The 16,506-nt window shown below is 41.8% G+C and overlaps 1 protein-coding gene across 2 annotated transcripts; it reads left to right on the top strand.

Annotated features, from left to right (window-relative positions):
• The first annotated feature begins 608 nt into the window (after positions 1-608).
• LOC110733186 (protein N-lysine methyltransferase METTL21A-like) lies at positions 609-16,031 on the top strand. 2 transcript variants are annotated; one of them, XM_021913195.1, is made up of 5 exons: positions 609-961; positions 5,058-5,200; positions 5,615-5,799; positions 15,579-15,686; positions 15,757-16,031. In XM_021913195.1, exons 1-5 carry the CDS (start codon positions 704-706, stop codon positions 15,909-15,911), a joined length of 849 nt encoding a protein of 282 aa, XP_021768887.1. In that variant the 5' UTR covers positions 609-703; the 3' UTR covers positions 15,912-16,031. The 2 variants fall into 2 exon arrangements, with proteins under 2 accessions (XP_021768887.1, XP_021768886.1); XM_021913194.1 differs by having other exon boundaries at positions 610-961; positions 15,573-15,686.
• Positions 16,032-16,506: the final 475 nt, after the last annotated feature.

The following is a 16,506-nucleotide window of genomic DNA, read 5'->3' as shown; positions in this document are numbered from 1 at the left end:
TCATACAAATTATAATATAAAATTTAAATTACCAACCTTAAAACCCAAAAAATTAGGGTTCCAACTCGAAATTTCCGCTACCCACCTCTCCAACCAACGGAACTAGCCGCACAAACGCCACGCCGAGCAAAATTCCACAACTTCACTTACCCAAGAGCAACGATTTAACTTAACAACTAATCAATCCAAATTAGGGGAATCAAAATTTCGAGCACTTTGAAGCACAAAGAAGAAGAGAGAGACGAAGAAACAAAACAAAGAACAACACCAACAGAGGAGAGAGACAGACTCCCTAACAAAGACAAATATAGGTTGGCAAATCCACCTAATACAATTCCAGAAGCACATTTCAAAGAGTTGCTAAAATTTTGGAATTTGGAACCAGTCCAGGTAGAGTTAGGGCTCATTTACCAAGACCAATAAACTACTATTTTTTTTTAAAGTGCAGAAACGGGATGCCAGATAGCAGAACGGAGGTGCTAGTTAGTAATTTTAAAAAATCAAGTGAAATGACCAGCGTGTCCCTCGTTATGTATTTGCTCATACATAACTAACCTCCCTTTGGAAGGCCTCCCCGCAAGAGTACGCCAGATACATATGTGGGCCTTGCATTTGCTTGTGCTGGGAAAATAAACCCCAGCAATTTGCTGGGTTAAGCTTTACCCCAAAGGACAGCCTTTTAACATTTGTCCCAGAAAACGCCATGAGCAGCAAGCAGACAGTAGAAGAAGCAGTTGCAGTAGCAGCAGAAGTAGAAGAGGAGGATGTTAAAGTAAAATTAGGGTGTTATGGTGGATTTGTGAAGTTAATCGAAGACCCATCTGAGGAAATCATGCTTTTATGGGGTCTTCAACAACCCATCTTTTCCAAACCCAACGCTTTTGTTCATCAGTCCTCTCTTTCTCTCCGTCTCGACGCTTTTGGCCATTCTATCAACATTCTTCAGTCTCCATCTTCTCTGGTACTCCTCTCTTTTCAACTTTTTAATTTACATCGTGTTTTTTGCTTCTTTGTCACACTAATTTTTGTGGGGTTTTCGTGTTCAAGATTGATTTTAACTCCGTATTTTGCATTTTTGATAAATTGTTATGCAATTAAGGTTATACAATTAGTTTTAGTTGTATATATCTTGTTTTACATACATTAAACTATCCGATGACTATACGGTATAATCACTTTGCATCATGTAGCCGAGTGCCGACCCAACTTATGGGATCAAGGCTTTGATTGATTGATTGAATGAAGTTATTTGACCCTTTTGATTAAAAATAAAAAAGAACTGTCCCTTAATTTGAATGAAAATTGAGCAAGAGGGTTATCACAGTTTAATCTTATGAAATTTGAGAGATAATGAAATAGCTGACACAATTTGAATATTTTGATCCTAGTAAATAACTTGGACTTTAATCTTTTATGATCTCTTAAATTGGTTTTGAAAAACGAAAGATACATAACTACTACGGCATAAATCATGTATGAATTATGAATAAGCTGCCACATTTAATTGAACTTTAATACAGTGAAAATTTGTCTAGGACAACCTTTTAAAATTTTCTTGGCAAAGTCAGACCCTATTATTTTTCTTTTTTTGTTAACGACGACCAACCCCATTTTCAGGTGTGGATCCACCGGAATCCGGCGTTGACCCTCACTTGCGTGACCCTTATTTCCCCTAATTGCACCCCACCATCATATCACAATCATCATTGACCACCACCATCATCACTGACCACCATAAGAACCACCGCACTAGACCACCAATACCAAGGCAACCATAAACACCTTCGACATCGGACCATTATAACCACCAATCTTCATCTTCTTTACCGCTGCCACCACCACCAGCCACATTCTTCTTTGTCTCAATTAAGGATCTCAAATCGACTTGAAAGAGAGAGAAATGGGTGTGCAATCTTAGAAAACGACGGAAATTGATCAGATTTAAAGCTAGGGTTGGTATTTTGGTGGTGGATTTAGATTTGATGCGATCTGCGGGGAGGGTGAGTGAGGTGGGTTGAATTCCTGCCGTGAGGTGGCTTTCAATTTGCTGCGAGGAGGGTGATTGTATGGTGAGGTTTAGGGATTTTGCTGGTGGTGGACCGGTGGGGTTTTGGGATTTCGTTGGTGGTGGGGTTTCAGATTTCGTTGATGGTGGGTTTTAGGTGGTGGTGGGGTTTCAGATTTCGCTAATGGTGGGTTTTAGGTGGTGGTGGGGTTTCTAGTTGTGGTGTTGATGGTGCCCTGGTGGAAGTGGTGGTTCGAGTGGAGTACGAACAGCATACTGGTAGTGAAGGGGTGTCAAAGTCAGATTCCGGTGGGTCAATGCTTGAAAGTGGGGTTGTTCGTCGTTAGCAGAAAAAAAAAAAAAAATTATAATAAGGTCTTGACTTTGCCAAGAAAATTTTAAAAGGTTGTCCTAGACAAAAAAATGCCTTTTAAAAGGTTGTTCTAGACAAATTTTCCTTATATAAACTGCATTTTATTCTGGTTTGTCTAGTGTTTGGAGGTTGAAATTCTATTAGAATATGGTTCTTGTATCTAAAATAAACAATCATTATGTCTTTCATATATAGCGCAGTTTTTGTGTTGACAAAAGTCATATGTGATACTACTAAAAAGTATTGTACCATTTTCATAAATTTTCATGAACGCAGTCACATGCAGAAACAATCCCCTGTCAGTTTATCATGAAGTGTAACAGGTTTTTTAAAATGATACAGCGTTCTCAACGGAAGGTAATAGCCACAATGTCCACTTACCTCATACCTAAGGAGTCAGCAAGTTTTAACCAGTTATGTAGTTAAATTAATTTGGCATGCGTCTTCATCACTCAGGCGGACATGTGTTGAAATACAATGCGAATTGAAACTTTTTGAAAGAAGTTACCTTTTTTTTGGTTTACAGATTTTATATGTGAGATTATTTCAATGCCAAGGGAGTACACTTGTAACTGTCTTTGTATACAATTCATGTTTTCTTGACTATTTAAATTGCATCTCCCATTGGCAAGAAACTGGGTTTTTTGACAAAGCAGATAGAGCCAGGTCAAATAAAAAAAATGCAATAATGCAATTTTTTATAGGAATTTGGATCATTTTTATATATTTTTTTTATAGGAATTTGGACAAAGCAGATAGAGCCAGGTCAATTTTTTATAGGATTACCCGACACAATTAACTTAATTGTGTCGGGTAATCCTCTTATCTCTAGCTTTGTATAGCAAGTATTTCAATTCAGAAGGGTCTAATGGAGAGTCAAAGAGACAAAGACTACCTCTATGTAGTTTCAGGTGGCAATGTATTATTCTTCAAACCATTTTTCAAGTACTTTCTTAAGTATTGTAAATGCAAATGGGTGATATTATATGCCCATATTGTAAGAAAAACTAAAAAAAATCTACTTTATAACCCAAGGAGGCTACCTCTCTTAACCAATTTTAAAATGGAAACTTAAGTTGGGTTTTGTTAGGGAGCTCCTCTCCACTGTCTATCCTCCATCTGCTATAACAAATTAATACTCGAGCTCAGTTAAGTGGTTTGCACCATATGTTAGACACCTATAGGTGTCTCCTTATTTGTAGGGCCTGGGTGCATTGTTAACGTATTTTTATTAAAAAGAGTATTCTACACTCACACTTAAGGAGAAATTGTTAATTGTAACTGTGAGTATTATTTTTCTCGCATTGAAAGATAGTTCAAAGATATTTTGGTTTCTAACCCAAGTGGAATTTTACTTCTATTGCTAATTGGTTTTAAGATGGAAACTCACTTTGAGCTTTGTTAGTGGGCTTCTCTTCCTTGTCTTCCCCATATGTTATAGCAACCTTAAAAAAAAAACACAGTTTGTATCTATGTCCCTATAACTAGTGAGGTTGAAAAAAAAAATCTATAGGGTGGGCCTCTTAAAAAAATTCAACAACACACTGATAGCTCAATATATAGTTTAAGAATGATAAAATTAAAAAAACAAAAAAAAATGTAACAAAGAACTCCACAAATAATGGACCTCATAATCAATTTTGTAACTTTTCGACTCCTTCCTGAAGTAGTTGACCCAAAGAGCCCACCTAGACCCACTGGTGGTTTTGAGTTTTTGACAATCTTTTATATATATATATGTTGATGTTGCTATAACCATTTTTACCATTTTAGGTGTAACCTAGATTGCAGTGATATGTGTCATTATAACCTTGTACTTACTAAAGTATCTAAATATCCAAAGACTCTTAATCTATTTCTCTAACATTCTTATATCTACTATCAAAGTATTGACATGACATACTTTCAAGTTTAAGGAGAGTATTGAGAAATACCCTGAATTGAAGAGGACTTTATATGCAGGAGTGTATCACTCTTTGTGAATTTTTGTACTATAACACATTAGCACTTGCACTACTTTTCTACCTTTAATTAGATATAGGGCTGTTAATGAGCTGAGCCGAGCCGAGCCGAGCCCAAATAGTCAAATACTGGTAGGCTTGGCTCGAGCTCGTGAGTTTGGGTTCGAGGCTCCAATCGAGCTCGTGGCTCATCGAGCCTTGAAAATCGAGCTCGGCTTGAGCTTGTGGCTCCGGTCGATTTCGTTATTGACTCAGTTCAAAATCACTAAGCTCGAATAGTTCACGAGCACGCTCGGCTTATTAACAAAACTACTTAGATATATACTTCCAATGTTCTTTTTTAGTTGACCTGTTATGATTTTTGACAGTATTCCCAAATTCTACTGTGACTAACTTTTGTAATATATAATTTTTTTAAAAAAAACATAGTCATGTGGAATCTTAATAGATTTGCCTCAATGTGTATGTTTAGAGTATTTAATTTTTATAATTTTTACTTATTGATAATTAGAGATATAAACAATTGAATTTATGCGTTATCAAACGTGATAAAAGAAACATGTCAATTAAAAAAGAATAGGGGAAATACTCTCTATTCTCCTCATGATGTATTGTTCACTTCAAAGGCTTTGAATTTTATGTGATTTCTTAGCTGTCTTTCTTTGATCAGCTAAACCATGATTGTGAGTTTTGTTTATTTGAGCTTATATAATTGCAGATGACACCTGGAGTGACTGGATCAGTAATGTGGGATAGTGGTATTGTTTTAGGGAAATTTTTGGAACATGCGGTGGACTCAGAGAAGCTGCTTCTTCAGGGGAAAAAAGTTGCTGAGTTGGGCTCTGGGTGTGGATTAGTCGGGTATAAAACAGCTTACCATATAGTTTCTATTTTATCTTCAAATATTTATTTATTAGATATCAGTCTCCTGTTCTTTATCTAGAGAGAAAAAAGGTGGGCAAAAAAAAAAAAAAAAATACTGATTTGCTCTTGTATGCTGAAAGTTATTCGTTATTAACCAGGTGTATAATTTTTATTTAAAGAGGCTTTAAACCTGTACCCAAGGGATATTGAGGTAAATAAAATGCTTTCTGGTTCACTAGCTTGTCTGGTCCAGCAGTATCCAATACTAAGAGTAATTGTGTGTTTAAGATGTCGAATCATAAAAAAGAATATATTTAAGACTTTTGAGTTTCTGACTTAAATCTGTAATTAATCATGAAATATTCTATATTCTTTGGACTGGCTTTAGACTTATAATAAGTGTACTTTAAGCTGCATTGCAGCTCTTTCTGGTGCACAGGTTACGTTAACAGATCTTCCTGATAGGCTGAGGCTGTTGAAAAAGAATGTTGACACCAATTTAAATTCTAGTGACATGTTGGGCTCGGGAATGGTCAGCGAACTCATCTGGGGAGAAGATCCTGATCCTGATATACTTGATCCATTGCCAAATTATGGTAAGCTTTTGCCACAATCTTTTTGCTATAAATTTTTTATAGGGTTGCTTGTCTTATTTTACATGTCTTATAATCATGCACTAGTTGCATTTTCTTCTGTTTACAACAAATCAAAGTTTATACTCCATTTAAATTTATCTGAGTTTGGCTGATTGGCTTTTTCTATATACATGCATTACAGTTACAGGAAATACAATGACCTTTGCTTCCCTTCAATTCTTGCTTTAAAATAAAATGAATACTTGCTTTCTTTTTTCCATTAAGAAGATAAATAAGGGACAGGACAAAAAGTATAAAGTATGACATAGCTAAATCTCTATTGGTTGTCTATTACACAATTATAAGTAAGAGGAATATTAGCTTTCTTTTTTCATAAACAAGAAAAGTAATGTGGCAAAGCTGTTAGGACTAGTCATACTTCTCGCTTTAAACATGAATAACTTAATGAGTATTTTTTATGCAATTCTGACTTACCAAGCAAGCTAGCTGCCGTACCAACTGCAACGGACTAGCGTGGTTCGAATGAGAAAAGTGGTCGGAAGGTTGATCGATAGATAAAACACAAGGCTTGCGTACAACGTAAATGGCTTTAGGCCATCACTCTCCAAGAACTCACCGCAATAATTTTCTGTCTAAAACTTCTCTACTCTAGGCTACTCCTATTTATACTACTACTACATTGCATAAGTTGGCAACACCGCAACAGGGCCTTAATTACTACTCTTGTCTTCTTCTGCTTTACCACAGTAGCAACAAACACCAAGACTGCTGCCTGCAGCTTTAGGTTTCCTCCCTGATTTTGTATGGGCCACGACTTGTTGTTGTTGTTGGTGTGCTGCTATGCTGTTGTCCCCTCTGTGTCTGCAGTAGGTGACCTCGGTGGCTGGTGGGTGCATTGCAATACCGCCCCCCAAAAGAGTCACCTTGTCCTCAAGGTGGAAGTCAAGAAGCTCATCCGACAGTTCCTCAAACACCGCGCTGTATGCTGCTGGTGCTCCTTGTAAAAATTTCGGTGGTTCACTCACTGACTCCCCTTTTTCATCTTCGAGCTGATTTGACTCAACTAACAACCCCCCCTTCTGTTTTCTAGAAGTCATAGTGTTAGAATCCAACCTCTTTATTATGTATTCTTCTTTATTTTCCTTGTAATTTCCCTTTTGTAATGTCTCTTTAGTCTTTCTTTTTATTTTCTAGGCTCTAGGGAGAATTATTGTGTTACTGTCATTTCAACGTTCACTTGTAATTCTCTACTAATGCAATATAAAGCTCTTTAGGGAGCGCATGGTTATTCAATCTACGCTCTCTACCCCTTTGCTATTGCTTTAAGACTTGTGTGTTGTTTAAGCCTTTATAGATATTGTGCTTACCTTGTTTTAAAGCATCCCCACCAAACCAAGAGACCCTCAAAAGACGCCCTCATCTAGTCGGTTCCGCTTGTGCCCGCTTCGAAGTATCGGCCGTCATAAGCCCCGACTTAGCACCCGTGGTTGACGAGTGCTTTCTTAAGATACCTTGGTCCGTGTTGCTGTGTGCTTACGAACCTCACTTACTTTAGGCTTGCGTCCTTGTCGCTAATAGACAAGCGCGCGCCGCACAATCCGGTGTTAAAACTCTCGGACCGTGACAGTTGGTATCAGAGCCAGGTTGCTCGAAAAATGTCGCTCGACGAGACGCCAGAATACTCATGGGAAGAACGACTTGCGTGGCTTGAGGGCAAGTCAGAAGAGTGGGCTATATTGGGAGAAAGGTTGCCCAAGCTCGAAGATATTGTGATAAAACAGGCCGAGCAAATAGAGATGCTTATTTCGGCAATTGATGGGTTGCGGAGCAGCTTAACTTTGTGCAAGGCGTAGCTGACGAGGCACAAGATAAATGTGCAACCTTGATGCATGCTCAAAGAGGGCTTGGGGGAACCGGAGGTGCTAGAATAAAACCTCCCAAACCTCGAACCTTCAATGACACGAGAGATTCGAAGGAAGTGGATAACTTCATCTTTGACATGGAGCAGTACTTCCGTATCTGTCAGTTGGAGGACGGACTAAAAGTAGATACTGCCACAATGTGTTTAGTGGACAACGCCAAACTCTGGTGGCGCCCAAGGTACGCCGACATCCAAGCTAAGAGGACGTCGGTAGACACGTGGGAAGATCTAAAGAAAGAATTGATGGCTCAATTCTACCCGGAAAACACTGAGTTCGTTGCTTGCACCAAGCTTGCGACTCTGCAACACAAGACCTCCATTCGTGAATATGTAAAAGAATATTCGGCTTGCATGTTGGAGATCCATGACAGGTCGGAGAAAGACCGTCTATTCAACTTTGTGCGAGGTCTAAAAGATTGGGCCTAAAGAGAGATATGACGCTAGAAAATTGATACCTTGTCAGGTGCTATAGCTGCAGCTGAAAGGTTGATGGATCAGAGAGGGTGCCTAACCAAAAGAAGGGAAACATGGGGTCAACTTCAAGTACTCCGAAGAGCACTAGTGGTAATTCTCAAACCAACTCGAACAGTGTTGGGAACAGATATAGGAGTGGGGGAGAGGACTCACAGAAGGGCGGAGTCGCGACATCCACAAACAGAGGTGGGTCCGCCGGCTCATCATCATCATGGAACAAACCCCTCACTTGCATACTCTGTCGCGGACCGCATAAATGGTTCTAGTGCCAGCACAAGGCGGAAATAGACAACCTCCAGAAGAAGTTGTCCTCGATGTCCTCAGAACCTACTAAGGGAGATGACAAAGAGGAGGACGTTGTTAGCGAAGAAGAACCCTCTAAGTTAGGGGCAGTGTATTATATGTGTGCGATGGAAAAAGAGACATCCGGGAACAAGAGCCGAGCCACCAGCTTGATGTACGTTGATGTCGTGATAAATGGGAAGAAAGCCCGGGCAATGGTTGATACGGGAGCTACCCACAATTTTGTCACCAAGCGGGAGGCAAACAAATTAGGCCTGAAGGCCGTGCATAGTGGAGGTCGAATGAAGACCGTTAATTCTGAAGCTCAGCCAACTTGTGGGGTGGCAAGGAACGTGAACACGAAGATTGGGGAGTGGAGTGGGACTCTGGATTTCACAGTGGCAACAATGGATGATTTTGAGCTGGTTCTCGGGATGGACTTCCTACACTCCAGTAAGGCTGTCCCGATGCCCCACCTAGGGTCCTTACTTGTGACAAGCCGCCAACCATGCCTCTTGCGGACACACACCCAAGTAGAAGAAGGGAAAGAATTGAAAGACCCCCTCCTCTTGGCTATGCAACTCAAGAAGGGGATTAGGAGGAATGAGCCTACGTTCCTCGCTACTCTCTCAATGAAGGAGGAAGAAGAGGAGGGGGACCTTCCCGAGGTCATTAGTGAGTTATTGGGGGAATATTCAGACATCCTCCCCAAGGAGCTCCCGAAATCTCTTCCCTCCCGAAGGGCCATAGATCACAGTATTGAGCTGGTGCCTGGTGCTAGACCACCCGCGAGAAGTCCCTATCGGATGGCCCCTCCGGAGCTCGCAGAGTTGCGAAAACAATTAGATGGGTTGTTGGAAGCCGAATTTATCCGTCCTTCTAGAGCTCCCTATGGTGCGCCAGTCCTTTTCTAGAAGAAGCAGGATGGGAGTTTGAGATTGTGCATCGACTACAGAGCCTTAAACAAGCTAACGGTGAGGAATCACTATCCAATTCCTTTGGTGGCAAATTTGTTCGACCAGCTAGGAGATGCGGTGTACTTCACCAAGCTCGATCGATCTAAGGTCTGGCTACCATCAGGTTCAAATTGCACAAGGAGATGAACCAAAGACGGCCTGCGTCACCAGGTACGGGGCGTTCGAGTGGTTGGTCATGCCATTCGGGTTAACAAATGCTCCTACAACATTCTGTACGTTGATGAATCAAGTTTTCCACGACTATCTGGACAAGTTTGTGGTGGTCTACTTGGACGACATCGTAATCTTCAGCAACACCCTTGAAGATCACTTAGAACACTTGAAGAAAGTGTGTGAGAAATTGAGACAACATCACCTGTTCGTGAAGCGAGAGAAATGTGCCTTTGCAAAAAAAGAAGTAAGCTTTCTTGGACATTTCGTAGGAGGAGGCCGCATAAGGATGGATCCTAAGAAAATCCAAGCCATTAGTGATTGGCAAGCACCAAGGAACGTCTCGAAGCTAAGGTCGTTCTTGGGGTTAGCTAATTACTACCGACGCTTCATTCAAGGATACTCTGAGATAGCGAGCCCTTTGACGGAGTTGCTAAAGAAAGACAACAAGTGGGATTGGTTAGAGAAACAAGGGGCTTTCCTCGAGCTCAAAGAAGCAGTAATGAAGGAGCCGGTCCTAGCGCTCCCCAACATCAACAAGCCGTTTGAGGTTGAGACAGATGCATCTGATTATGCTTTGGGTGATGCAGAAAGGAGATATGCAGCACAAGAAAAAGAGCTCTTAGCTATTATTCACTGCTTGAAGGGGTGGAGACACTACTTGTTGGGCTCGAAGTTCATTGTCCGCACCGATAACACGGCGGCTAGCTACTTCCTCACCCAACCAAAATTGACGGGAAAGCAGGCTCGTGGCAGGAGACCCTTGCCGACTTTAATGTGGAGTTCACTTACCGGGAGCAAGCAACAGAGTCGTCGACGCCCTGAGTAGGCGTGCGAATCTTGCCGCAACGTACAAGCTTGCCCCCATGACTTCAAGCAGTATTGCCACGGCAGTTAGGGATCAAGTTCGAGCTCACCTACCAGATGACCCGATGACAACAATCTTAACAAAAATGATTGAAGAAGGGAAGACCAAACGTTTTTGGATGGAAGACGGTCTTATCTTCACCAAAGGTACAAAACTTTTCATCCCTAAAGCAGGAGGATTAAGGAAGATGTTCTTGAGGGAATGCCACGACACTCTGTGGGCGGGACATCCAGGTTGGCAAAGGACTTTAAGCTTACTCTCCATGGGGTATTATTGGCCCCGGGATGAAGGAAGACGTTATGCACTACACCCAGACTTGCTTGGTTTGTCAACAAGACAAGGTGGATCGTCTGGAGGCCTCCTAGATCCCCTCCCTGTTCCGTCACGTCCTTGGGAAAGCATATCGATGGACTTTATCAGTGGTCTCCCCAAAGTACAGCAGTATTCAGCTGTGATGGTGGTGATCGACAAATTCTCAAAATATGCCACCTTTGTTCCCTTGCAGAAGGCCTGCGGTGCTGAGGAGACGGCGTCATTATTTTTCAAACACATTGTGAAGTATTGGGGGCTGCCAGAAAGCATCGTCAGCGATCGAGACACGAGATTCACGAGCATATTCTAGACGGAATTGTTTAAGCTAATGGGGTCCGACTTGAATATGTCTTCGAGCCACCACCCTCAATCTGATGGGCAAACTGAGAGATTCAACGGTCTCTTAGAGGAATACTTGAGACGTTTTGTCAACGCCAATCAGAAGGATTGGGTGAAACTCCTTGATGTTGCCCAACTTTGTTTTAACGCCCAGAAGAGCACAACATCCAACAGAAGCCCTTTTGAACTGGTGATGGGCAAGCAACCTCTCCTACCGCACACGATAGCAACCTCCGAAGAGGGGAGAAGCCGCGAAGCACGAGAGTTCAAGCGAGAATGGCAGCAAAACATGGAAGTTGCTCGTGCTTACCTAGAGCGAGCATCGAAGAGAATGAAGAAGTGGGCAGACTAGAACAGAAGGCCGTTGGAATTTAGTGTGGGGGACATGGTGATGGTGAAAGTCCTGCTAGAGCAACTCAAGTTTCTTCGAGGAAGGGATCGTCGACAAATCAGAAAATATGAAGGCCCCATCCGCATCACCAAACGGATTGGGAAGAGTGCGTACAAAGTTGAACCGCCTACGTGGATGAGGATACACCCAGTCTTCCATGTTAGTCGCCTCAAACCATATCGTCCAGATGAAGAAGACGATAGCCGCAACAACAGCACCCGCGCCAACATCAGAACCAGGACGAGAACCTCCCCAGCAACCGAAGGATGAAGCTGCTATTTCTTTTTCTTTTTGTGTGTAAGTTTGTTTGTGAGTCGACGAGGTCGTCGACGGCTTAAGTGGGGGAGGATGTTAGAATCCAACCTCTTTATTATGTATTCTTCTTTATTTTCCTTGTAATTTCCCTTTTGTAATGTCTCTTTAGTCTTTCTTTTTATTTTCTAGGCTCTAGGGAGAATTATTGTGTTACTGTCATTTCAACGTTCACTTGTAATTCTTTACTAATGCAATATAAAGCTCTTTAGGGAGCGCATGGTTATTCAATCTACGCTCTCTACCCCTTTGCTATTGCTTTAAGACTTGTGTGTTGTTTAAGCCTTTATAGATATTGTGCTTACCTTGTTTTAAAGCATCCCCACCAAACCAAGAGACCCTCAAAAGACGCCCTCATCTAGTCGGTTCCGCTTGTGCCCGCTTCGAAATATCGGTCGTCATAAGCCCCGACTTAGCACCCGTGGTTGACGAGTGCTTTCTTAAAATACCTTGGTCCGTGTTGCTGTGTGCTTACAAACCTCACTTACTTTAGGCTTGCGTCCTTGTCGCTAATAGACAAGCGCGCGCCGCACAATCCGGTGTCAAAACTCTCGGACCGTGACACATAGCCTTGAGTGTGATCCCCGTGTGAGCCAAGCCCGTATCACCCTTGATAGTCACTGTCTCCCTTCCATCGAAAAGCTCATCTCCTGCGATTTCCAGTTTGCCAACACCGGCCCTAATTTTTTCAGCCACTACACTCCGAGTGCTACGTCAGAATTTCCCAATTTGAGGGGCACAAATCCTTCCTCAATCGTCAATTCATCACTCATCTTCAACTGGACCCCCACACAACGTCCTTGCCCTTGAATAATCTCACTGTTACCCAAGGATTCCCAATTCTTCTACTGCCCAACGAGAGATTAAGTTGTGTGTGGCTTCGGGATCGATCATCACCACAACCGACTTTCGTTTAATTTCTCCAGTCAATTTCATCACACTTGGTTTGGTCCTGGCCATCGAATTGAAAGAGGCGTCGGCTGGAATTTGTTCTGCCATACTCGCCGGAACCTCCATCGCCATAAACTCTCCCTCAGTGTCCTCATCCTCCTCCTCTACAAGCAGAACACTCAGTCCCTTGTGCATACGTGAGTGGGTCCGGTCCAACGACCGTCACACCTAAAACAAAGCCCCTTCTCCTTCTACTCTTGAATTTCTCTCACAGTCAGCCTCCTTACTTCGTCGTTGAAAAAAGATGAACTCAGGTTGCTACGGTTCTGGTAAGTGGAGGTGGGTCGGTTAACAGAGGCACTCGCAATTTGGGAGGTATTTGTGTTGGAATGGCTTGGGTTGGTGTTTGCTTGTGGGTTGAATTTGTAAGGGTTAATGGGCTGGAAGTGGCTTGTATTTGTATTGGGCTGGAAGTGGTGTGGGTCTGTGTTTGTTTGGGTTTGGGTGTTCGTAATTAGATTCCGTGTAGTTTGTGGGTTAGATTGGGTGGGGTCAAATATCAAGTTAGAGGAGGCTGAGTTGTGGGCCGGCCCATTTCCAAGAATAGTAGCAGACGAACTCCTATTATAATAAGAGTAGGGCTTAGATCTTGAACTTACTCCACCTGTTTTTCTTAGACCCGCAACCCGATTGCGTTCTTCGACCCGTATTGCAAGGTCCATTGCATCCTCTAGGTTAAGTGGGTTAAGCATCCGAATTTCTGATTATATCTCCTCCTTAAGACCATTGATGAAATCAGACTTTTAGGGATGTCCATCAACGGCGACGCCCTCTCGATGAAGGCCCTCCGGTACTCCACCACAGTGGTGGTTTGCTCCACCGCGAGCCACTGCTCATGTAGGCTTCCCGCATTAACTGGCCGGAACTGATTCAATACTCGGGTCTTGAGGTCCTCCCATCCGATTGGTGGTCGGCGCCGACTTTCCCATTGGTACCAACGCAATGCATCTTCCTCCATAGCCACAACCGCCGCCCTCAATCTCGATCTCCGTCAACCTATAAAACTGAAAATATTGTTCTCCTCGAAGAATCCAGCCGTCGGGATCGGAACCATCAAAAGTTGGCATCTCCAACTTGCGATATTTCCAGTTCCCACGACCTTCATGGTGTTCGTTGGTATTTAGAAAATCCCCTCCTGCTCCGGGGTCCCAATTTCCGAATCGGAGGCCAGGATAGCCACCAGCACCGGAAAAGTGCTTCGCCTCGTCTTCTACCGCAATTGCTGTCTTGTCTTTATCCTTCAGGTTGCCATCATTCCTCTGATTTCATCAAAAAATTTATCTTGGTTGTTCTTCATAAGGGAGTTTTGTTGGTTCTGATTGTCTCTGAACCAGTTCATGCGACCTTCAAGTTTTTGGGTTGCCTCGTCAATGGCAGCCATGTTCTTGCGGTGGACTCCTCAATAGCTTCTCTGTTTTTGCGGGCCTCTTCCTCCTGATTTCTGTTAAATCGTTCAATTAATTTGTTTTGCAACTCCTCAATGCTCTCTCGAATAGTCGTCATCAAGATTTGCGTGATGGAGTTCTCGCCATCTCCCACCTTGTCGCTGATTTCTTCTAAGCGTTCTTCAATGGCCTCAACTCGCGGTATGGTCACTGTCGGCGCTGCTGGTGCCATGGCTGCTCTGATATCAACTGCAACAGACTAGCGTGGTTCGGATGAGAAAAGTGGTCGGAAGGTTGATCGATAGATAAAACACAAGGCTTGCGTACAACGTAAATGGCTTTAGGCCATCACTCTCCAAGAACTCTCTACAAAAATTTTCTGCCTAAAACTTCTCTACTCTAGACTACTCCTATTTATATTACTACTACTACATTGCATAAGTTGGCAACACCGCAACAGGGCCTTAATTACTACTCTTGTCTTCTTCTGCTTTACCTCAGTAGCAACAAACACCAAGACTGCTGCCTGCAGCTTTAGGTTTCCTCCCTGGTTTTGAATGGGCCACGGCTTGTTGTTGTTGTTGGTCTGCTGCTCTGCTGCTGTCCCCTTTGTTGTCTGCAGTAGGTGAGCTCGGTGGGTGGTGGGTGCATTGCAAAATGCTTATGGCAGTGTTTTTCAACTTATCAAAATTTTAATATTTTATAAAAGGCAACATGAACATTAATACAGCAAAAGATGGGCCTTCATCTGGATCAGCTGGTGGTATGATTGCTCTTTTCCCTGGATCACTGTTAGATATCCTAACTTCTTTGTCTAAAGGTTTTTATACTTTATTTGATTAATATGCCAAAGCTATTCAAACTAGCCTTGAAATGCTACCTTTTAAATTGATATAGTAAGCACAACCATAGGAGATAAGCCTTAATTTGATATCTGTATCTCATTACTGTATTGGTCTTGTTGTAGATTGACCATAATGTAATCTTTTTAAGGGATGCTCTCTAAAGTCTAAACTAGCAAACTCAAAGATCTAACATTGCTTATCGCTTCTTGCTTCAAGGGAGAGGAGCAATAAGGTATTTAGGCAGAGCTTAATTAATTTCTTCTTCCTTATGTCTGATAATTTTGTATGCTTTCCACGTCCCATAGCAATTAGGGTCTAGATCTTCTTTGTCATTAGATTTGAAAATTTTCCTCATTCTGGTATCGACTGATTCTTTTTCTATTAACTTTATTCTATGATTGAGCCTGGATTATTATTTTCCCCTTACCTTCAACTGGCTGTCTCAAGCTGCATCTCTGATTCCATATTTCCATTGTCATAAATCTGGAACATCTACATATCTTTATGTGGTATTGTTCTTCTCATTTTATCGATCTTTCCTCTGTTGATGTTATAAATTATCTTAGTGCTAGGTTCAGATGTTATCTACAGTGAAGAAGCTGTTGGAGATTTGTTATCTACCTTACTACAGCTTTGTGACAGGCACACGACAGTTATCTTATCTGGGGAACTTCGCAATGGTACAAATCTTCTTAACCAGTGTATATTATCTGTATATCTGCAGCAGATTAACAATCTTTCTTTCTTCAGATGCGATTCTTGAACTTTTCCTGGAATCTGCCATAAAAGATTTTTGGATAGGTCAAGTGGATCAATCGGAGTTTCATCCTGAGTATAGCAGTCACCGGGTTGTTATCTACATTTTGGTAAAGAAGGATAATGAAGATTGTATCAGTGATAATTGATAATTTATGCTGGTATTTTAAGTTGTAACAACCATTTCTAGCTTCATAATTATCGTCAATTGGAGATTTTATATCCTTTTTATGATAACATCTCATCATGAAGTTGCTTAGTTAAAGAAACTATTGTATTCTATTGAAGCATACCCTAAACAGGTTGTTGAGCATGGGAGTGTTGATTGATCGTGTACAGTTGGAATTTTACTAACTTTCCAACACCCTTGAAGACTTTCATGGAAAGTATACAAAGGAATAGGTAAATCACTTCAGGATCATGGACCAGTCATAGTGGATAGCAACCCAACAGGGGAAATTCCATGGAAAGTGAACAAAGAAAAATAGGAATTGTATTCCTCTGAAGCATCCAGTATCTTTATTTGATTCAAGTTCTCTTCGTCTTTGGGTTGAATGGATTAATCATCCCAAGATCTGTTTCTTTGGTTCATTGACCATTTAGAGGAAGTCATGTTGGATTTTACATCTAACGGATTTTTGAGTTACCTAGAAATAATACTCGGTGACGACTCTTTCAAAGTTACACCCTCAAATATATTGTTCAAATGCAAAGATTTTCATAAAGGAAGATTTTCGAACAACA

This window comes from Chenopodium quinoa, unplaced genomic scaffold (assembly GCF_001683475.1).
Source record: "Chenopodium quinoa cultivar QQ74 unplaced genomic scaffold, ASM168347v1, whole genome shotgun sequence".
Taxonomy (NCBI): Eukaryota; Viridiplantae; Streptophyta; class Magnoliopsida; order Caryophyllales; family Amaranthaceae; genus Chenopodium; species Chenopodium quinoa.
Note: the sequence above shows the minus strand (reverse complement) of the source record. Positions and strands in the feature narration are given on the sequence as shown.